Source organism: Erpetoichthys calabaricus, chromosome 5 (assembly GCF_900747795.2).
Source record: "Erpetoichthys calabaricus chromosome 5, fErpCal1.3, whole genome shotgun sequence".
NCBI lineage: Eukaryota > Metazoa > Chordata > Cladistia > Polypteriformes > Polypteridae > Erpetoichthys > Erpetoichthys calabaricus.
In genome coordinates, this window is record NC_041398.2 from 181,539,738 (window position 1) to 181,565,037 (window position 25,300).

At 36.4% G+C, this 25,300-nt stretch overlaps 1 protein-coding gene across 1 annotated transcript in view; it reads right to left on the bottom strand.

The window, feature by feature from the left end:
* Positions 1 to 18,975: 18,975 nt before the first annotated feature.
* The window catches only part of LOC114652091 (proepiregulin-like), a 42,862-nt gene continuing 36,537 nt past the window's right edge, over positions 18,976 to 25,300 (bottom strand). Inside the window, exons 4-5 of the mRNA XM_028802280.2 lie at positions 23,809 to 23,955; positions 18,976 to 20,060 (exon numbers count right to left, since the gene is read on the bottom strand). Coding sequence (XP_028658113.1) covers positions 20,000 to 20,060; positions 23,809 to 23,955 — 208 coding nt within the window. The 3' untranslated portion in view covers positions 18,976 to 19,999. The remainder of the gene's footprint in view (positions 20,061 to 23,808; positions 23,956 to 25,300) is intronic.

The following is a 25,300-nucleotide window of genomic DNA, read 5'->3' on the forward strand; positions in this document are numbered from 1 at the left end:
AGCAAACACCAATATATAATTTAAATATCTTTATTCCTACTTGTGTCCAAGCAAAAGTCTCAAAACATTTAAGGACTAGTGTCCATAAGAGCGACAGAGTCTGTTTTAATTTTAACAAGGAAATATATATGCTGATAAAATCAAATTATTCCATCCATTTTCCAACCCGCTGAATCCGAACACAGGGTCACGGGGGTCTGCGGGAGCCAATCCCAGGGCACGAACCAATCCCAGGCAGGGTGCCAACCCACTGCAGAACACACACAAACACAACACCAAGCCCAATTTAGAATCGCCAGTCCACCTAACCAACATGTCTTTGGACTGTGGGAGGAAACCGGAGCACTCAGAGGAAACCCACGCAGATATGGGGAGAACATGCAAACTCCACGCAGTGAGGACCCAGGAAGCGAACCCAGGTCCCCAGATCTCCCAACTGCGAGGCAGCAGCGCTACCCACTGCGCCACCCCAAATTATTACAGTTTAATTTTTTTCTGCTGATAGAGTAATCCCTCTTTTCAAGGTGATGTGAATTATTTTATTGTTTCTTCCAAAAATTCCCTTTATTAGTACAACTTTTCTGACTACTGTATTTGTATTTTCATTTCAAACTTGCCTCTATTAATGTGTATGTCTCCTAAGGCTAACATAATCTCCTTTTAATGTAGTAACACTAGACTAGATAGCAACCTGACACAGAAAGCACAATCTGTTCCAACTCCCAAGATTTGGACCAACTAGGGGTTCATGGATAAAATATTTCCATTTGTAAAGAGAAAAGCCATGGTCCGAAACACAAATATGTCTCCCACATCCGTACTGCCTTTAATGGGCCTCGTTGTATGACAATGGCTCATTGACACTTCCTTCATGTTCTGTTCTTATCTGTAAGATAACTAATTTTAAATTGTTCGTTTTTACAGTTGGAATTAGTCTTTGCTTTAATTATTCAATGACAATCTAGTACTCTAACCTGGACTGTAACTACCACCATTGATGGACACTCTTTATTCAAGAGCTGTCACACAAGCATGAAGCCTGAGAGCAGCATGTGTTGCATGTGGGTCAGACATATTCATAAGAATTTAAATGTACTCTATAAATGTGAAAATGCTACTACTACTACTACAAATAACACTCACTCTACCACTCTTCTTTACATCTTTCAACCATTTCTGAATATCATGGCTTCTACGGCCAAAACTGTTGCTTGCTGTCACCTTCTTCTCCTTCTTCTTCATTATAATTTCTCCACTTTTCTTTAATTTTTTTTGTATCTTCATTCTTTGAGCAATTTAAAGCAATATAATTATATGTTATGTCAGTCATTTAATATACAGGTACATTACTCATTTAATTTATTGCTCATTTAATAAATATAAATTATTTGGATAGACATATAAGTAACAAGCTGGTTAAGTTTGCCAATGATACTAGGCAAGGTGTATAGACAGATAATCTTGAATCTGTTGAATCATTACAGAGGTACTTAGACAGCATACAGGCTTGGGCGTATTTGCGTCTGATGAAGTTTAATGTAAGTAAATGTAAAGTATTACATGTAGGGAGTAAAAAGGTTTGATTTGAATACACAATGAGAGGTCTGAAAATCGAAAGTACATCTTATGAAATGGATTTAGAAGCTGTAGTGGCCTTGACACTATCAACTGCCAGACAGTGTTTAAAAGCCATTAAGAAGACTAACAAAATGTTATGCTATAAAGAACATTGTGTAGAGTACAAGTCTAAGGTTTATAAGACAATGGTGAGGCCTCATCTGGAGTACTGTGTACAGTTTTGATCACCAAGCTACAAAAAGGACATAGCAGTGCTAGAAAAGGTCCACAAAACAGCAACTAGGATGATTCCAGGGCTACAGGGGACAAATTATGAGGAAAAGTGAAAAGAGTTATGCCTTTTCAGTTTAAGCAAAAGGAGATTAATAGGAGACATGATTAAAGTGTTTTTAAATTATAAAGAGAATTAGTACAGTGGATTGAGACTGTTATTTTAAAATGAGTTCATTAAGAACAAGGGGACACAGTTGGAAGGTTGTTAATGGTAAATTTCACCCAAACATTAGGAAGTTTTTCTTTACACAAAGAACCATAGACACATAGAATAAGCTACCAAGTAGTGTGATAGACAGTAGACTGTAGGACTTTATGGACTTTCAAAACTAGACGATGTTATTTTAAAGAATTACATGTATAGGACTGGCAAGCTTTGTTGAGCTGAATGGTCTGTCTCATCTCAATTGTCATAATGTTCACAAAATATTATGCTTATACTTTTTCTCTTTTAAAATTCTTCCTAAAGCTGTTTCTTTCTAATTTTAATAGTGTAAATATGTTTTATGATGAACGTTGAGATACAGGGACAGTGGAATTTGGGACTAATAAAACGAAAAGCATTTAGGAAGTGGAGTATTGGTAGTGCCGCTGTCTCTCGAAAAGAAGTGTCCTGGGTTTTCCAAGTAGGGAGTTTGTGTGTTCTCTCTGTGTCTGAGTGGTTTTTCTCTTGGTTCTGCAGTTTCCTCACACTGTCCAAAGACATGCTGGTTAGGTAAACTGGTGTTGTTAAGTTGAGTATGTGTGTGTCCAAGTGTGGAAAATCTTCAATTTTTGAACTTCATACTTTTTATATTACATTTTAATTAATTTGATGTAACAAACCAAAATGAACTAAATTTACAGGACCCCACATGTGCATTTTATCTTAAATCTAAAGGTCCATAAAAGGCAGGAAAACAACAACAGAATACCAACACCAGAAGCAATATCAGAGATCAAGAGACTATTGACCGTCAGACTTGGACGTCAGAAAACGCACACTATGAATAACACCAAACGCTAAACCAAGACACTCATGACAACCACCATCCCTTGACATTTCTTATTTTCAGTAAGCTTTTCTAAGACTGTTTTTATCCAGACTTTACTGTATATTTTATATTATATTTTCTTCTATTTGGTATTGTTATCCATTAATAAATATGACATTGCTTTTCCTATTTTGTATACTTTATCTTTTATTAGAAATAATAAATGGGTACCAAATGTGAATTAGATTCTTACTTTCATATTCACAGGGTTTATCAAGGCTATTGATACTGCTACTCAATAATTAGAACATCTATGGTAAAAGCAACACATAGTTTCGTTAGTAAGTAGCATATAACCAAAAGAATTGTGCTTTTATGTGTGTCATGATGACATCCATATGTTTATTAGGCTGCTGATAGTGAATCCCTAGATAGAGAATCTTATGCAGAATATTGTCAGTTGACACCACTCGAGACTTTGTGTGGCTAGGATCTCGAAATGAATGCATGTGTAGCTGTGTCCTATGTGGAATATTACAGAATGAATGGCAATTGGCACCACTTTGGATAGGATCACTAGGTGTATTTGTATGTGTGATTGCCTTCACTACACTATTGGTACGCAGACTTATTTTACTAAACTGGAAGAATCCTAACTAATGTTTTATATTATTTGAAATTGGAAAAAATCAAATTCTCACTTAGAGGATCTGTGCAGAACTTTTTCAAAACCTGGCTGGATCTAATCAATAATATTTTAGAATAAGCTCTTAAAGCACAGAGGAAGTAGATTCTCTCCCCATTTCTTTTACTTCTCTATTTATCTATATCCGCCTATTAAACTCATCAATTTATTTATTTTTACTATTTTTAAGTTTTATTCTGTTGGCCATGCTCTCTTTCTCAGGGGTGGGGGTTGATTTGTTTTCAATCCTATTTTTTTGTTAAAATTATTCTATTTGTATGGAATGATTACAATAAAATCATCCATCCATCCATCCATTTCCCAACCCACTGAATCCGAACACAGGGTCACGGGGGTCTGCTGGAGCCAATCTCAGCCAACACAGGGTACAAGGCAGGAATCAATCCCGGGCAGGGTGCCAACCCACCGCAGGACACACACAAACACACCCACACATCAAGCACACACTAGGGCCAATTTAGAATCACCAATCCACCTAACCTGCATGTCCTTGGACTGTGGGAGGAAATCGGAGCGCCCGGAGGAAACGCACGCAGACACAGGGAGAACATGCAAACTCCACGCAGGGAGGACCTGGGAAGCAAACCCAGGTCTCCTAACTGCGAGGCAGCAGCGCTTCCACTGCGCCACCGTGCTGCCACAATAAAAGCAATAAAATTAAAAAAAAAAAAAAAGTTAATCTTCAAGGGTGTAAGAAGATGAACCCAATAAACATTCCTGGTAAGTCTCACAGACTTTATGATAATATAGTATGATCACCCTGTGATGTACTGTTGCCTTGTCCAATGATTGTTACTTCCTAGCGCCCACTTCATTGTGGGATAGGCTCCAGCTCTGGAAGATGGATGGACGGATAGATCTAGGAGACATAGTATACTCATCATTGTTTTTATCATACATTTGAACAATGTACAGAACTGATCAAGAAGGCTTACAGAATGTTAGATTATATAACACAATTTGTAGATTCAAGTAAAGGGTGGCTATATTTGACTTATACTGTATAACCAACTTGTGAGGTCTCACTAGGAGTAAAGTGTACAGTTTTGCTCATAACAGTTCTAGAGAAAGTCCAGAGAAGAGTGACTAGGCTGATTCTGGGACTTAGAGGTATGAGCTTTGAGGGAAGGCTGAACATTTCAGTTTAGGCAAATGGAGATTAAGAGGTGACATACTGTATGTGACGGTGCAGGTCTCGCTCCTAGCACCCTCTTCCCGTTTGGGAGCCTCTTGAACCCAACACCATCAATAACATAACCGGATGAGCTGACAGATGAGGACAAATCAAACATGGAGCAAGAGAAGGGTGTAAAGTGTGCAAGTACTTTTATTTAAAAAAATCAAAGCTACAGTCAAAAGTACAGTGTTTCAAAGTTAATAAATAAATAATCCATAAAAATGATGAAAATCCAAGTGCTTAAAACCAGGCTAAAAATGTGAATAAAAACCAGCAACATTGTCACTGGGAGAAATGAGGCAAGCACAACTCCTTCCATGTCTCCCCAGCTCACACATGGCTCACTCAACTGGCAAAGACTTCAGCAGCTGCGGTCCTCTCATTCCTGACCCCCGTCTTGGCTGCTACCTTCTCTTTCTTTGTCTCTCTCTCTCTCTATCTCTTTCTCTCTGTAGCCTGCTGGCTCGTGCTCTTTCATTGCCCCAACACCACACTCTTGTTCTCCAAGCCTCTCTTTTGTTTTTTTTTTCTTTCGTTTCTTTCTCCCGCTTTTTCCTGTGCCGTTCCGTACTTATATGGCTCTGTGGGTGCAGCATCTCAATCACACACCACAGGAAGCTGATGAAGCAACTGAGAATGATCACACATGCAGGTATGTCTCGCTCCAAGTACTTCTTCAACTCCCCACAGCAGTGCGAGTGTGCCCACAATGACACAGCCAACGGATATTTTAAAAAAAAAACACCTTTCTTTCAGAGCCGCAGACCCGCTATATCACAACATAATCAAAGTGTTTAAAATTTTCAAAGAAATTAGTACAGGATATCCCAACTGTTAGTTTAAAATAAATTCTTCTACATGAATGCAGTGACACCTTTGAATTCCTATTAAGGGCAAATTTTGAACAAATGCTAGAAAGTCTTTGTTCATGTGAAGAACCATAGACACATGCAATAAATTACTAACTAGTGTGCTAGAGAGTCTGACTTCAAACCTTGATTGAGTGAATAAGACTGGCAACTTGCTGAGTGAATTGTCTTATTTCACCAAAATTGTTCTAATGTTTTAAGAGACAATTTTCTACCCCGCTCCCTACTCTGAACCCTATATCCCTATTGGAGTGTAGGAGTGAACTTGAGTGGATTTCTGACTATTGCTGTGTGTAGGGTTGGTTCTTGCCTTGAACTTAATAATGGCAGAGTAACCCTGGTATCCAATCTCCAAAATTGCATTAAATGTGTTTGAGAATATTACATTACATTATACACAATGGATGTTCAAAGAGTCTTGAGCCTGATCCTGAATTAATGATATTAGAAATAATATAGTACATCTCCCCAATACTGAACCACTTAAACCCTGGTACTCCATTGTAAACAAATTAAATTCTTTCACCAGGATATATTTACCTGATTTATATAAAATAATTTCTCAACGGAGACCCTCCACCTGCGTCTTCATCCCAATACCAACAAGTTTTTTCAAAGAAGTATTGGGTGTACTAATTGATAGTATGTTTGATGTAGTAAACTAAACTAAATTAGACTGTCTTAAGAATTCTGTAGTTAAACCCCTGCTCAAGAAAAATAATCGTGACTCCTCTGCTTTCTAACCTGACTTTCTTAAGTTAAATTCTAGAGAAGGCAGTCATTATGCAGCTTTATGATCACCTCAATAAACATGCTATTCTTGATAAGTTTCAGTCGGGCTTCAGAACAAATCACAGTACAGAAACTGCACTAGTAATTGACTTGTGGGTAAATGCAGACTGAGGCCATTTATCTGTTCTCATCCTCTTAGATCTGACTGCCTCATTTGATACCATTGATCACAATATTCTTAGAAATCGCCTTAGTCAATGGGTGGGCCTCTCTGGCAATGTCTTAAATTGGTTTGAGTCCTACCTGGCAGGTAGAAAATTCTTTGTAAGTTGTAGTAATTTTACTTCAAAGACCCATGATTTTCTATATGGTGTTCCACAAGGCTCTATCCTGGGTCCGCTGCTCTTTTCGATTTACATGCTTCCGTTAGGTCAGATTATCTTGGGGCATAACGTGAGCTACCACAGCTATGCTGATGATACACAACTGTATTTATCAATAGCGCATGACGATCCCGACCCTCTTGATTCACTGACACAATGTCTTACTTGTGTATCTGAATGGATGAGTAGTAATTTTCTCAAACTAAATAAAGAAAAAAATGAAATTTTAGTGATTGGCAATAATGGATATAATGAGGTTATTAGAAATAAACTAGATGCATTAGGATTAAAAGTCACGACAGAGGTAAAGAATTTAGAGGTAATAATTGACTCTAACCTGAATTTTAAATCACATATTAATCAGATTACTAGGACAGTATTTTTCCACTTAAGAAATATAGCAAAAGTTAGACCCCTTATAACATTGCAAGATGCTGAGAAATTAATGCACGCTTTTGTTTTCAGTCGACTAGATTACTGTAACGCACTCCTCTCAGGACTACCCAAAAAAGACATAAATCAATTGCAACTAGTGCAGAATGCAACTGCAAGAATCTTAATTAGGAAAAGAAAATCCGAGCACATCTCTCCAGTTTTGATGTCACTACATTGGTTACCTGTGTCATTTAGAATTGACTTTAAAATCCTGCTTATAGTTTACAAAGCCTTAAATAATCTCACTCCATCTTATATTTCAGAATGTCTTACACTTTACACTCCAAATCATAACCTTAGATCTTCAAATGAGTGTCTGCTTAGAATTCCAAGAGCTAAACTTAAAAGAAGTGGTGAGGCGGCCTTCTTCTGTTATGCACCTAAAATCTGGAATAGCTTGCTAATAGGAATTCGCCAGACTAATACAGTGGAGCACTTTAAAAAACTGCTAAAAACACATTACTTTAACATGGCTTTTTCATAGCTTCATCTTAGTTTAATCCTGATGCTCTGTATATTCAATTAATTATCATTATTATTCATGGTATTCATATTCAAAATCCATACTAACCCCTACTTTCTCTTCTGTTCTTTTTCTGGTTTTCTGGGGTGGCGACCTGCGCCACCACCACCTGATCAAAGCATCCGTGATGTCCCTACATTGATGGATTAAAGGCCAGAAGTCCACATGACCGTCATCATCAAGTTCTTCCATGAGAACCCTGAATACAATGAGGACTGATCATTTATGTTAGGTAGAATGCCTAGAGAGGGCTGGGTGGTCTCGTGGCCTGGAACCCCTGCAGATTTTATTTTTTTCTCCAGCCGAGTTTTTTTGTTTTTTCTGTCCTCCCTGGCCATTGGACCTTACTTTTATTCTATGTTAATTAGTGTTCCCTTATTTTAATTCTTATTTACTTTGTCTTTTTTCTCTTTCTTCATCATGTAAAGCACTTTGAGTGGCATTATTTGTATGAAAATGTGCTATATAAATAAATGTTATTGTTGTTGTTGTTGATCCATTAGGAACTTTGGATAGGCACCATTAAAAAGGACATTTTATTATTCCATGTAATCCCAATGGACATTGTTATATTGTTCAAGAATATTTTTTATGCTACTCAAAATGCTTTCTCTTTCTTCTGCAACAACTGCTCTATCCCTAATTTGATAGCTTTATCATTGGCTAAGTACATTCCATGGAGAAAGCCCTTCAGATTGTGGAAAATGAGAAATGTCTAGAGAAAAGAGTTAGTGTGACAGTTTCACAGAGCAGCCTTTGTGGGTGTGATGGTTGACAATTTTCCTTGTTGTGCCCCTGAATGACTGCTGCAAATGGCCAATGTGTAAATCAGTGTAGCATTTGCTTGGGCAACACTGAGACTCTGTCATGTTTGCCTTTTGTGTGCCAATATAAAGTACAGTCTCTACATCACAGAACATTTTGGGTGTGATCTTTCTAGGAATAGCTTGCACCTTGAATGTCCCAAGTATAACACACAGTTGTTTTAAATGTTGTTTCAACTCTGAGTCATAGTGATGTGTTAAAGTTTCATGGTCAATTATGAAACACTTATATTTCTCTAAGTCTGAAAGTGTTAGCTCAACATTATTCTTGGAACAATGAATGTGGTGATGCTTCATTTCAGGAGTCAACATTCCAGACTTCTTATGTGCACAGAACTTGTTCATCTTTATATATAATACGCTACTGTGGCTGTTCGTTTGTTTGTCCAGGATTTTAAATCACCTGTAGCTCACAAACCGTCTGACCTATTGACCTGAAATTTTTTACACATATACTACGTGACGTCTACTATCCATTTTCGGGGTGGTGATTCACCTCCAAGGTTATTTCTCTTTTAATTTTTATTTTATTTTACTGAAGAATCAACTCTTGGCATGTGGCACATGCGTACAGGCGCCGTTCTCATCCCTAATTGCAACACAAACACTGACTTAATCAGTTTTAACGCGAAAAGATGCTGATGAAAGAAGAGAAGAAGTGGGCCGCTAGGGTGGAGAAAAAAAGAGCTGCTCAGGAGCAGCAAGCAGATCAACCTCTGAGTAAATGAATGCTAAATGTACAGAGAAAGAGTATGAAAACTATGAATGCTCAAGTCAATTGTGTTCACTGCACGTTATTGTGCAGTGCGCCATTACTGGTGTTTAATATTTCATGAAGAATAATTTCAAATGGCCCATAACTAATCCATATAGTGTTTATTATTATCTTACACACCATCACTGTTTAATCCATTGCAATTGACTCTGCAATAGTAACTGTTACTTTTACCTTGTTGTCAAAGGCTGGACAGAGATTGACACATCTTTCAGAGATATTCTTCAGTGGTGGAATTCTGCAGCTGGTTTCATGGCTATGGCACTTTAAGGGGACTGATCCTGCTACAGTTTGACAAGGTGAGAATGAATCACCTAAGGCATATTATTCTCTAGTGTTAGAAAACAATATTTGATTTGTGACTTTCAGCAACCATGTTGACTTGGTTCTAAAACAAAAAATATACACAATAAAGCATACATGCTAAAAACCTGTAATTCACATGTTTTAGTAAACTGGAGATATTTGACTGCTTGTGTTCACTCAAATATAGGGGTGTTTCAGCATTATGTGCTGTGTTTTAGCTGAATGTAATATTGTGCTATTTTCTCGCTGCATTTTATTTGTAATTAGCATACAATATGATTGTATTGTGCTTTTCATATAAAGAACATTTTATAAATATAAATTCAAACAAACTGAATTAGACTAAACTGAATGAGGTTACATGAATTGAACTGAGTGGACCTTCAAAAAGAGGTTGTACATTATAAAACAATATGTCTGACAAGAGGCATGGAAATGACCTGAGCAAATTCAAATTTTGGAAAAAAGCAAAATCCTACCCTAGTTAAAAGTGAACTCCACCTTCTGAGACTGTAGGATGAGGTGCAATATTCCCATGATATAATAAATACAGCTAAGCAAAATGTATAATATGGATGTGTGATGGATGAACAAGTAAGTATTATTAGCAATAAATGTAAGTTTACTTCCAAAAAACAAACATTTAAGTCAATTTTTTTGTCATTTACTTTATCTACTTTAGCATTTGAAAGTGTACTGGCATGCAGTTGTAGACATTTTTTTTTACTTTACCAAAATGCAACCAGTATAAAAAATGAATCATTATAAATACATAGATGATATCTGATTTACTGTTTACAGTCAGGTCCATGAGTATTTAGACAGTGACACAATGTTTATAATATTGGCTCCACCACAATGGATCTGAAATAAAGCAGTCACCCAATGTCCTGGCGTCCCTGGTATACCAGCCCACACAGTGCGTCCTTCCAGGGTTGCTAGGATACCAACCCTTGTGTTGCTGCTGCAGCATCTTCTTGTGCCTATGTCCTGGCACGGCATGGGAATATCTCCACTCCCTAGTGGTCCTTCTTTGCCCATGGCTTCCTGGCCAGGTAAGGGAGCAGGACCCATCCTAGCAGAGACATGAGTGGGTCCCTCACAGACTGCATATTGAGAGTTCACAGTGACAGCTTACAAATGCAAGTTCCACACTTGGGATCAATTTCAGACCTTTTACCTGCTTAATGGTTAACGAAATAATGAGGGACATGCTGAAACCTGGCTATTGAACACCTCGTCAGTCAAATGTCCAAATATTTTTGAGTACCCTTAAAATATGTGGACCATGTACAAATATGTCTGTCATTGCTAAACAGCTCATACAATAGTTTTGGTAAACCCCTTACATTAAAGCTAAAAGACTGCACTTCAACATATAATGATTGCTTTATTTCAGATCCATTGTGGTGGCATACAGAGCCAAAATTATGAAAATTGTGTCACAGTCCAAATACTTATGGACCTGACCACATACGATATATTGTGTACTATATATATATCTATATATATATTTATATATCTATATATCTATATATATATATATATATATATATATATATATATATATATATATATATATATATATATATATACTAGCAAAATACCTGCGCTTCGCAGCGGAGAAGTAGTGTGTTAAAGAGGTTATGTAAACACATATATATATAAACATATATACTTATATATACATATCTACATATACAAATATCTACATATATACATATATATACATATACACATCCACATATATATACATATATCAACATATATATATACACATACATATACACACATACATACATACACACATATATATATATATATACACATACAGACACATATATCTATCTATCTATCTATCTATCTATCTATCTATCTATCTATCTATCTATCTATCTATCTATCTATCTATCTCTCTATCTATCTATCTATCTATCTATCTATCTATCTATAATAATAAAAGGCAAAGCCCTCACTGACTGACTCACTCACTGACTGACTGACTCACTCATCACTAATTGTCCAACTTCCCGTGTAGGTGGAAGGCTGAAATTTGGCAGGCTCATTCCTTACAGCTTACTTACAAAAGTTAGGCAGGTTTCATTTCGAAATTCAAAGCGTAACGGTCATAACTGGAACCTCTTTTTTGGCCATATACAGTAATGGACTGCAACTCACTGGCCGCGGGAGGCGGGGTTGCGGGGGTTGCGTATCGCGTCATCACGCCTCCCACGTAATCACGTGAACTGACTGTGAAGGAGAAAGGACGCCCTTATATGGCGTTCGTTTATAAAACAGCGGACAGGCGACGTCAGCGCAAGAGGCGAAGCCACAGTTTAAAAAGGTTTACTTTTCTTCTTAATAAAAATTTTAAAGCAGTACTTCGCCACTGCGAAGCACAGGTATTTTGATATATATTAAAATATATCGCGTCATCACGCCTCCCACGTAAGCACGTGAACTGACCCGCTGCCGTTTGCAATGCCATATTCGCGAGATACAAGTTTAATGAGAAGACACGAGGTATAAACGACAGTTTGGATCACATTGTAACAGAGTTAATATTGCTGTAGCGAGAAACTTTTAACTGCCGGGTCTTAGCTAACATTAAATAAACCCGTGGGCATCGCAACATCACACAAGAGACCGGCTCACGTGAAGTGACTGAACGCAGCAGGAGTGATCACTTCGATGAATCAAACCTGTTCAAAAAACACATTACACAATTGATAAGGTACAAAAACATAATGAAAAAAAGCACGTTATAAACCGTAACTTTAAATTAAGTTTATAGAAACGCTCCCGCTACCGTTTGCAATACCATATTAGCCCCTGCGAAGCGCAGGGATTTTGCTATATATATTAAACTATTTCAACCATTCTATGATCTGCTTCTCGCAACTGAAAGAGGGGACCGTGGCAGAAGTTAGCCGGCTTGCTGACCAACCACAAGCGTTACCTGGTAGGTAACCACCCATACAATCAGATTGTGAATCAGACTACGAATGCCTGCAATGTAATTACCCCGATCTACATGCTGTCAAATGAACGAACCACACGCCATGGCACAACGTTAGGGGCTTCGTCTCTAGCGCTGACGTCCGAGGTTCAATTCCCGTAAGGTAGTGCAGTGAGTGTGTACGCCTGATGAGCCCACAATTACGGCGAAACACGTGTTGCGTACTATGCATCTTCAAAGCACGGTGTAAACCGTAAGTTTAAATTGAGTTTATAGAAACGCTCCAGCTGCCGTTTGCAATACCATATTCGCGAGATACAAGTTTAATGAGAAGACACGAGGTATAAACGAGACTTTGTAACAGAGTTCAAATTGCTGGAGCGAGAAACTTTTAACTGCCGGGTCATGTTGCGTGTTCTCGGGTAGGTACAACAAAAAATGTATACATTTATGCATGTAATGGGCAAACAAAAAATGTACTATACCCGAAAGCACTGCAGTAGTACTCAATGTATCTTTACTTCTTAAATGTTAATGTTTTACTGTTTAATAATTTATACGCTTCTTATATGTTGTTCAAATTCTTTTATCAAAATACCAGTGACAGCGCACTGCACGATAACGTAGAGTGAATACACATGAGCATTCATGTTATTTATCCTTTTTCTCTGTACGTTTACCATTCGTTTGCTCAGAGGTTGATACGCTTGCTGCTTAATGAGCAGCTCTTCACCCTAGCGTCCCGCTGCTTCTCTTCTTTCGTTGGCATCTTTTCCCGTTAAAACTGATTAAGTTAGTTTTTGTGTTGCGATAACTTAGTATGGTGCGCACAGCTGTGAGTTGATTCTACAATAAAATAAAATAAAGATAAAAAGAGTAATAAAATCATCACCCTGAAAGCGAATAGTACACGTGACGTAGTATATGTGTACCAAATTTCAAGTCAATAGATAAAACAGTTTGTGAGCTACAGGTGATTTAAAATCCTGGACAGACAAACGAATAGCCACGGTAGCGTATTATAGAAGAAAATTTTACTGTTTAATTTATATTTATATGCAATGTGCTTCTTATATATTACTTCATATTCTCATATGATAATGATGTTAATGTTGTTTATATTGATTTCTATGTTATTGTAAGTGCTCTTTATTTGTGGAAAAATAAATTTGGCAATTAATAAACTTATTTTATACATACTACATTTTATTTTTTTCTCTTGCACTCAGTGAGCGAAGCCACTGGGTAATCAGCTATATATATATATATATAGATATGTATATATATGTGTATATATATATGTAGATAGATAGATAGATAGATAGATAGATAGATAGATAGATAGATAGATAGATAGATAGATAGATAGATAGATAGATAGATACTTTATTAATCCCAATGGGAAATTCACAAAGGCGAGTGTTGGCGTGTAAAACTCCATGCCCACGTTGTAAAAGTAAGTGTGTCCAGGGAACGAATCCACATAAAATAAATTAATACGATAAAGTAATAAAGTAATAGCAGTGATCAATAAATAAAAATAGAAATAGAAAAATAAAAGTAAAAAATAAAAGTAGAAAAGTACACATACAGTCATACACGGAGCTGCTGAAAAGGCTGCCACTCTCGGCGGCGCTGGATGTTAATTATGTAGATATGTGTATATATATATATATATGTGTATATATATGTACATATGTAGATATGTATATATATGTAGATATTTAAATATATATGTATATATGTGTCTGTGTATATATATGTGTGTGTGTATGTATGTATGTGTGTATATATGTATGTATATATGTATATGTATGTGTGTATATGTATGTGTATATATATGTTTATGTGTATATATATGTATATATATGTGGAAGTCTATATGTGTATATATATATGTATATATGTCGATATGTAGATATGTATATATGTATATGTATATATATATGTTTGTGTGTGTGTGTATATATATATATACAGTGGACCCTTGACTTACGAACTCAATTCGTTCGCGAGGGCTGGTTGTAACTCAAGTTGGTTGTAAGTCAAGACTATTTTTCCCATAAGAAATAATGGAAATACCCATAATGCGTTCCGAACCTCCCACTGCAACACTTACTTAACCTTTTCATAATAAAAAAAGGGTTGTATAATGTGCATAATTTACCAAAACACCAATAATTTTTCTAATGTACTAACCAAAAAGTAATAAAAAGTGCCTAGCCTACCAGAAACAACAATTTCATACTGTACTCACCATTTAATTTGACATCTTTGGGCTGCAGGAAGGGAGGAGGATGATAATGAAACTGAAGGCTTTTTAAAGGCTTTCTTTAACTTGCGCTCAGGCATTTGCAATCATTGCAATAGCTTCTTTTGCGTTAATTTTAATCTCCTCCTGCCTACAAGTTATTCTGACGAGAATTTTTCTCAGCATTTCCTTGCGATGATACAAGGAACTGTTTCTGAAGTCTTCTGAAATCCCCCCCTCCACCCTCTATGGGAACAACATGCTGAAGTGCGTCCTGAAGCGCTATTGCCGCAACTGTGGAAGCTTGCTTGTCCATTGCCGGGCAGGGATATGACATGCATATCACCCATTTATATCTTTTCTGTTTGCTTTGGCTGAGAGACTCAGCACAGCTTTAAGCCGGCTGTTGCCCCAGCAACAGGTAAACAGTCTTCCATAAGGAGTTTGGACTTTGGCATGTCTTCTATTTTGGGGAGGTCCCAAGAGAGTTTACAAACCTGACATTTTATTGAATGAGTGCCGCATTAATAGGAATGTTTCTGTTTGTTTACAATCGCGCAAGCGGATACACGTGACCGCATTCAGGTCGTAACGCAAGATGTTGGTCGTAAATCAAAATAAAAATTTTGGCCGTAAATCAAGTTGTTCGCATGTCAAGTCGGTCGTATATCAAGGGTCGACTGTATATATATATATATATATATATATATATATATATATATATATATATATATATATATATATATATATATATATATATATATATATATATATATGCCAGCAACACTCATAACAATGACAACACAATTACATTGACAATGATGTTACGTTATTTTTAAAGTGTTTCCTTTTCTTTTTCATAACCTCTTTAACACACTACTTCTCCGCTGCGAAGCGCGGGTATTTTGCTAGTCTCTATCTATCTATCTATCTATCTATCTATCTATCTATCTATCTATCTATCTATCTATCTATATATATATATCTGTATCTATCTATTGTCAGTTCAGCACTCCGGTTGGAATATGACCAAGCCGTGCAAGCTTACTGTTAAGAATGCAACGTATAGTTGTACAGGAGAAAAGCAATCTTGCCTTAAATCAATGGCAACCTTTTGTAGGTCTATGAACTTAATTTAAAGTTTAGGTTTACACGGTGCTCTGTTTCCATAGTACCTGCACTCATGAATATATCTGTATGTGTCAGTCGCTGAAATCCCCGCGCTTGGCACCGGCGAAGTACTGCTTTTAAATTTTTATTATGAACAAAAGAAAACCTTTTTAAATTGAGGTAAAATATACCACTAACAATTTGTTAAGGATCTGTTTTTTTGTGTAGCTGACTTCACACAGCCTCTCCGCTGTTTTATAAACGAACGTCATATAAGGTCTTCCTTTTTCGTTGCTGGGCCAAAGGAAGCAGCCTTTTTATTTAATCCTGTTTTTACTATTGTTCTGTTTGTATACCAGTTTGTCAGTTCAGCACTCCGGTTGTAATATGACCAAGCCGTGCAAGCACACTCTTGAGAATGCAACGTATATTTGTACAGGAGAAAAGCAATCTTGCCTGAAATCAATGGCAACCTTTTGTAGGTCTATGAACTTAATTTAAACTTTAGGTTTACACGGTGCTTTCTTTCCGAAGTACCTGCACTCATGAATATGTCTGTATGCATCAGTCGCTCAAATCCCCGCGATTTGCACAGGCGAAGTTCTGCTTTTAAATTTTTATTAAGAAGAAAAGAAAACCTTTAAAAATTGAGGTAAAATATACCAATAACAGTTTGTTAAGGACGCCTTCACTCGAGTGATCACTTCGAGCTTTAAGCCTGAGAAATCACCCCATAAATGCACACGTTTAATTGCACATCTGTTAATATGTATGCTTACACAGTATTAAAAGACACTCAACAATTACACAGTATTAAAAGACACTCAACAATTAACGTCATTTACCTTTGTTCCCGCGTTTGACTCCTGTTGTAAATCTCTTCCTTGTTTTCACTTCACGTGATTACGTAGGAGTCGTAATACGTGATAACGCGATACGTGACTCCGCCTCCTCCATTAGAGTATATGGACAAAAAACAGGTTCCAGTTATGACCATTACGCGTAGAATTTCGAAATGAAACCTGCCTAACTTTTGTAAGTAAGCTGTAAGGAATGTGCCTGCCAAATTTCAGCCTTCTACCTACACGGGAAGTTGGACAATTAGTGATGAGTGAGTCAGTCAGTCAGTGAGTCAGTCAGTCAGTGAGGGCTTTGCCTTTTATTAGTATAGATATATATATATACAGTATATATATATATAGTCACACATGATCGTCTGAGGTTTCCCTTCACCAGCTCATCTGCAGTAAGCTCTACCAGTTCGGAGCACAAAGGGGCGCGGTTGCTGAAGGTAACATCTCCCTTTTCTCCAACAGCCCTGAGAAACCGCTCATAGAGAGAAATTGCCTCTACTCCCTGTGTACCTCTGCTATAAAAGCAAGGCGCACCTGCCAAGAAGTGTCTCATTCTGGAGAAAACAGACCGATGACTGGAGCTCCTACCTGAACTGAAAATCATTTTGTTTATTCTATTCAGTTGAAAGACTTTGTAAATATTAAAAAGGGTGACCCTTTTGGTGCCCCAACATTTCCTTCATGACCATTGTTGGTCAATGACAATGTTTACAGTGCCCTCCATAATGTGCCCTGAAATGGGGGGACTTTGCTTAAAAAGTGTTGTAATTTTTATATGGTGTGACCAAAATGTATGCAAATAGTCTGCAATGTTCACTTTAATCATGTCTGAACTGTTTGATTTGTAATTTGTAAATTGTGGATATGGGTGGGGTAAATCAAGGAAAAATGCATCTTTGTCCCAAACATTATGGAGGGCACTGTAGATATTGTAAGTGCTCTAAGGGATAAATTGGCACCCCAACTTGGATGAGGGGTGATTCCTGGCCGGGACTGGGGACCATAATGGATGAACACTATATATGGAGGCATAACAAGGCCTGGATGGTGCTTGATTATTACACCAGTCGTGGTGGAAGATTAATGGATGGAATGGGGTAGACTTTCTTTCCTCATTACAATATATGGCATGCCCCCAGTATGGACACCCGCAGGGATCCATGGGATTCGTAGTCCTGAAGGACAACATTGTCAGGATTCTTGGGTGCAGTCAGAGAGAAGAACTCCTGTTTTGTGTGGTTTCCACATGACCAAGAAATACTTCAAGAGCAGCTTCAAGCACAGCTTAACGGTGGTCAAAAAAAGAAAGTCTCAGTTTCGACTGTGAAGAGGAGACTTTGTGCTGCAGGTTTGACAGGGAGAGTGGCAGTGAGAAAGCCATTCCTTAAAGGACAAAATAGGGCCTTGAAACACTGGGTGTGGATTACTGCAGACTGAACAAAGTCTCCTCTTCACAGCAAATACTGAGACTTGGATTTTTCAACCATTGTTAAGCTGTGCTTGAAACTGTTGTGCTGTGAGACATGTATCATGCAAGCTGTTGATCCTCGGACTTGTGTTTTTGACTTGACTTTGGGTCTGCCAGATCTCTTCTTATTTGTTTTCAATTGCCTTTGGATTGTGTAGGACACCATACCCACTGACACATTTTGATATTTTTTTTGCAGTTTCTGTAAATGAAAAGCCTACACTTTTAACGATAATAATGCACTCATTTCATTTGTTAATTGTAGTTTTCTTGCCATTATCACAGGAACTTACAACTTTCTACAGTGTAATATTGTCCAAGTAGTACTTCAGAGGGTGTAGTAACACAAGTTGTTCCAACTCAGCAGAGGGTTTTTAAGTAATCAACAGAAGTTGGGATACCTGTGCAAATTGCTTAAATGTGCAAAGCTTAATTTACTTCAGAACATCTGTAGGTTGTAACCTATTAGTTGTCCCCTGAAGGAGGCCCATTTGCAGTAATCTGATATTTCATTTTTTAAGTTTTTGTCAATTTAAACTTTAAATTTAAACCTCTGGCACTTTACTTCTTACCTTTCAAAATTTTACATCATTATTGCATTTTGAAGAACTGAATTTGAAGAAAAACTGGAAAAGCTAAAAATTTTGACTGATAGTGTATATACAGTATATAAATATTCCAAATATTAAAGCATCACATTTCCAGGTTTATAATATAAAAAGCTTAAACAGCAAATGAAAACTACAACACACGTAATAAGATGTTTTCAAGGTGGATACACATTTAAAAGACTTTTTTATTAATTATGAATTGAAATTAATTTATAATAAAAAACATATAGTGTAAATGCTTAAATATATTCAATACAAAAAACATACAAAGAGCTGGACAATACAATAGAAAATATCTTTTACATAAAAATTCTCCGTCCTTTGGATCAATCAGTCTTGTCTGTTTAATTTTCTGTTATATGATAGTGTGCTATACTGAAATTGTATAAATGAAAACTTTGACTCTATTTAAATATTACAAAAATACTATATGGATTACACATAAATAGCAATGTGTTATATTAATACCTTTGTTGGATAAACAGCAGAATTTGCTTCTGTAAAGTATTTCAATAAATTTACCTTAAAAAGTTATATTTTTACCAAGTAATAAGGAATGATGATACTGCTACAAAGTATTGGTGTAGTCTGTATTTACTATTGTCTCATAAATAAACACCAGTTAAAAGCAGGTAATTTTACAAAAATATATTCATAAACATCTGCAAATAAGATGGGTAGTTACAGATGAGCAAAAAATGTTTGTGTCTCAGAGTGAATGCAATCTTAGAATCATCAACAATAACATACACATATTGGCAATGTCTATTTTTATAATAACTCAGTGATTTATGTCTGCTTTTATAATAACTGAGTAAGTTGTAGAGGTTAGGTTATTGAGGACTAAAGGATCCAAAGCTAGGAAAATACAACTATATTTCTGTAATCAGTTGCAGCATTCAGATTTGTGGAGGACATGTCAAATGTTTCTTTGTATTTAAATAAGTGGCTGTAATTTAATTTTAAAATGCAATGTCATAGAGAACTAATAAACATTATCTGTAATTGGCAATGTAGAACTATATATAACAATGAACTGCATATTAATTAACAAAGAATAGATGAGAAGGAATGGCACTCCAAATCCAAATGTTGTGGAATAAGTTCATGAATCTCCACTGGAGTCAGTTATTTTATGTCTAAAGAAGATACTTTGCATTAATTCTTGCTGTATGTAAATTTAATATTTTCTCAAGCAAGCTGGACTTCTTGATACTTTTTCTGCTGTGGAGTACATTTATTCTTTTTGCACCTGAAAAATAAAATAAAATTAAACTAAATAAAGGCATGTTTTCAAAGTTAAATTAAAAAACACACTTACAGCTCTTTTTCTCAAATAATTTTGAGGTGTATGATATTAATTGTTACCAAGAATTAGAACTAATCTAAACACAAAAATTATACGTGATGCACAATTCAAGTATCAAAAGCAACATTTATTAAGAAAAAGGCATTCTCAGTATTGGCCTGTCATTCTGTTCATCTACTGTACCGTGGACGTATAATACAGCGCTCATAGAATAAAACTGATGCTGTGAGGACCCTGTGTATTTTCACCTCTGAATTCACTACTGTAAGTGTTCTGCAACTTCGCCAAACTCTGCAAAATGCATTGATGCCATAAGAGAAGGAGGAAGTGAGCCAGTTTTGAGTAGACACAATGGTTTTTTAATTGTCCATTAAGGCCAGAGCAGCATCTGCCAACTACGGTTGATCAATTATTATGACCTGAACTGTTAGAAAGCCATGTTAACCAATTTGCTATCATGTCTTCAAACAACAAAAGATGCAAACAGAACAATAGCCACAAACAAAATACCACCACTGGCCCAAACTAGCAATAAGTAAATAGAAAAAATATCATTGCACTCAAAGAGATTCAGTCTTTTTAGACACTGATATGCCATGCCATACAGTGATGGCTTTTGACCAGTTCATTCTATTTTTTGAAGTTGACACTCCTTGCATGTGCACAAGTCAAAACAAACCCTGCAAAATCAGGAAACAATTAAATCCGGTGAATTAATAACAAGAAGAACAGAAAATTAATATTTACAAGGCTTCTATTTCCTTGATGGAAGAAAAATTGTGAAGTATCTGTACAGATAGACTGGAAACAAAAAAGAAAAGATTAAATTTCAAACAATGGTGTGAGACAGTCCTGTGCAATTGCTGCCTGGCATGGCCAATCAGTGGCTGGAGGACAGGAACTGTGTGAGCCCACTGGAATCAACGATATATACTCAACAGCAGTACTTGATTTCTGTACATGCAGAATCAAGCAGTGAAGATAAAACATACAATGAATTGAACAACAAAGTATTTTCATACTATCTCATTATGGTCAGCTAATGTACCCCTCAAATGAAAATACTGCAAGTTTTGTTTTGTTTTTTTTTTTTAACAACATGCAGCAGTGACATGCAGGTGTTCTCTAAAAAATATACACACAAGAATGAAGCTGACTGGGCAGCACAATAAAGCGTGAGGTGGAGTATTAATGCGTGAAAAGTCTGTGCATGTATGATTGGGTAGTAACATCCCCATTCAACATGGCTGCTACAGCTCTGTAATGTCATGCTGGCCTTTCAAAACATCATGGGGCACTGGGAAAAAAATGTGTAACCAGGATGCAAAAAGATATTTTCAAGAAAAATTTCGACCACGGCTCTATGATGTCATGCTTGCCTCACAAAAGTTAAAGGGATAATAAAAAAAAAAATGTGTAAGCAGGATGCATGGTGGATTTTCAGGGAACAAATCATCGATGAACAAGGACACCAATGAGCACAGCAAATTCTCTTTGAGAAAAGCTTTGGCAAATTTCGCTGATCAGCCCTTGAAGGGAGTGTTTGAAATTAATGGCTCTATGGCATCTGACTTTGAGTATGTAGTAAATAGTGCAAACTACATAAGAATTTAAACATTTTCAGAAATGAGAAGAGACTATTCAGTACGTTAAACTTGTTTGATTATTTAGCAGCTAAGGTGTCATGATATTTCAGGCACAATTTAAACTTTAGCTTTAAAAGTCTGCTTTCCACATGAATACCTAATGAGTGCCTTTTCAAGAATTATAAAATTAGGTGAATGAGGCTTAATACAAAGTCCATTTTTAGGTTTGAATCTCACTTATTTATTACCTGCAAAACATGTAAGGGTGGGGATTTAGAGTGCCTCAGGCAAGCACTCTGTAGTCACATTTAGTGTTAGTAGGTGTGACACTTAAAATTAGCAGTGCTGGCTTGTAAATGTGGTCACATCTATTTGGGAATGCCAAATGCATGACACATTACTGTACATCACACTGGTAATAAGTCCATACACATTTTCTCACTCCATGCTTGTGTAACCAGGTTCTAGTTGCATCAGTGACACTCCCAAGAATGGATAGCAACCACCTTAGATGAGTGATCCAAAGGAGGACTTGGTCAGATTGAGTGAATTATTGGGCATCTAACTACGAGGGTGTCTCTCTTCTCCACTGTGGGCTTGTTTCATTTGAGTTATTCTACACTTGTATTTTGTGATGCTACATTGATTTGCATCAATAGCTATTAGCCGAAGAAACTAGCCTGATGGACTGAAGGGTCTTCTCTTGTTTGTCTAATTTCTTATGTTCTTATTTTATTTTTTGTTCAGACTGATACTTACTCAATTATGTTGACCTCTTTTGTAAGTCACTTTGGATAAATGCATGTAATAAATGTAAATGTATAACTATAAATAACCACGTCAAATTTTTCCAAATATCTGTTCCCCTTTTGACAAAAATCATTTCATCTTTCAAAATTTGTAAAAGGCCTAGGTTAACACTAAATGAAATATTCTATTCTGAACATCTTCCCACCTCTATTTATAGTTGCATGCTTCTAAAAAATAGGTTTTACTAACAATGCAAGATTTCCATTGTTAACTGCCTCCAAAATCTTTGATTCCAGAGTACCTAGGTGCTACATGTATGGAATATGCATGTTTTGACCATGTGTCAGTTCTTCTCTAGGTACTCCAATTTTCCCTCCATATCACAAAGACCTATGTGTATGGTGGTGTTCTAAGCTGGGTTAATAGACTGACGTAGGATCTGGTCCTAATTGAATTAAGCAGGTTTGATAATGGATGGATGCTTCATTTATAAAATGTAAAGTACCACTTCTGGTTAACAGAAAGAGCCCAAAAGTTGATAGAAATCTATGTTTTGTACCTAATACTTGCATGCAAAATTTGGTTGACCTAAGTGAAAGCGTACTCAAGTTATCGTGTTTACATACACACGCAGACAGACACACAGACATAATTCCAAAAATGGTATTTTCGGACTCAGGGAGGTCTAAAAGGTCGAAATTCATCAAAATCTTAAAATGGAATTTTTGGACGATTAAAATGTGGATGATTCTTGTATATGAGAAAGTAAAAATCATAAAATATTGCAGGTGGTTGCCAAATTTTTCAGTATACACAAAAACTAAATGTCTCTTAATTCACATACTGTACTGTACGAGTCACTTTCTAAATAGAAAAATCGTCCTAAATGTAAGACAAGTGAAGAAATGAGTGCAATAAGAAAACAGTAAAATACAAAACATTCTCTAATGTTAAGTAGTACTTAGTCCATTTCAGACGTGTAGGAGCTTGATTCTAATCTGGCAGCACTGGACACAAGATATGAAACAGCCCTGCTGAGATTTCACTTATGCATATGCAGGCACTCACATTGACAGAGTCGCCAATTCACCTAACAAGCACATACAACATTTTGGGAAGTTTAATGAAAACTTGAGTGCCCAGATTAAAATCCACACAGACATAGGGATAATGGCCAAACTCTACATAGACAACAGCAAAAGGTGGCATTTAAACTCAGGTCCCTGCAACCATGAGGTGGCAGTGTTAAACACTGCACCAAAATGTCTACTTTTTTAAATAATCCAAATTAATAAGCAAGTTAAAGGAATTTGTACAGTAGTTTTATTACAGAGACAAATAAAAATGATTCTTACCATTTGTAAGTTAGGTAGATGGCAACTGCAAAAGCCAGAAGTAACAAGAGGGTACAGGTCACAGTTAGGATCACATATTCTTTACTCATTGGCATGAAGACCAATTCAGAATGAATACACCTCATGCCTGTGAAGCCAGCATCACACCTAAAAAGCAAGATGTGAATGTTGCATAAGTTGAATTTAGATAAGAAATTTATTATAGCTAAAACCCAAGGTTCAAAGTATGAATATCAAGCATATTGTAAACATGTTCATAAAATTTACTACCATGTGTTATATATCAGTCAACTCAAATTTATTAGGTGATTTAAGGCCTCATTATAGAGCTTGTATTAGCCACTTACTTATTTCTATGTGACAGAAACAAAGACTTTGTGTCTTTTCTATCACTACTGTATGTACACTATGGGTTGCACCTATTCTAAAGTGTCACTTGTCCTTTATAAGCTTTATTAAGAGCATACAAAGTGTTTGCTAACATCTTGTTATATACCAGTAACTGACTTATAAGTGTACCAAGGTACCTCCTATTATAAAGTGTTAACCATTACTTGTAACTCTTATAAAATGAGGCTTCATACATCTATTAATATACACTATATACTTTGGTCATACATTTTAATAGGGGCCAGCATGTCAGATGCTCAAAGTGAAGTTGCAGATTGCCATTTCTTACAGTAATGTTTGCATAAAATGTAACAGTTTTATTTGAACAAGCCTGAAATTAATGCCATGACAGACTGAAACAAAACAAAATAGAGAACGATTTGGTTAATTGCTCTCAAATGGGACAACATGGCACCATCCAATTTCTTATGCATCTAGGTGTTTTCTGAAGTGACTTATTAGGTTTTAAAGTTGTGTCATCGAAAGGCAGCCACATATACAAAGCAGGATCTAACCTTCGATTGGATGATACATCCACACTCTGTCAGTAATACTGGACCAATTTAGAGTTGCTAAATAATACACATCTTTTGGAAAAGAAAATAAACCAATTTATCCAACCAAAGTTTACAGACACACTAGGAGAACATTTAAATTAAAAACAGAATAGAAGTTCAATCCAAAGATGTGTGGAAGCACTGTGAAAAAACAAACCTAAAAAAACTATGCCTATCCATAGAATTATAAAATGGATAGTAGAAATTTTATATATACAGTATATAACGAACAAAATGAGGCACCATGGTGGTTAGTGCTATCATCTCACAGTTCCAAGATACTGGGTTGGAATCTTCGCATCCAGGGTTTAAATCCCAGGCTGGTCACTTTCAGTTTGAGTTTGTGTTGCGATTTTCTCCCTGCTCTCTGGTCCCCCCATATCCCATGCTAGGCTAACAGCAATGCTAAAGTTGCCTGGCATATGGGTTAAATTAAGGGGAATGTGCACTGAGATGGACTGGCACCACAACCATGTTGGTTCTTGCCCTGTGTTTCATGCCATTGTGATAGACACTGAGACTAAATTAAACTTGATCAGGATAAG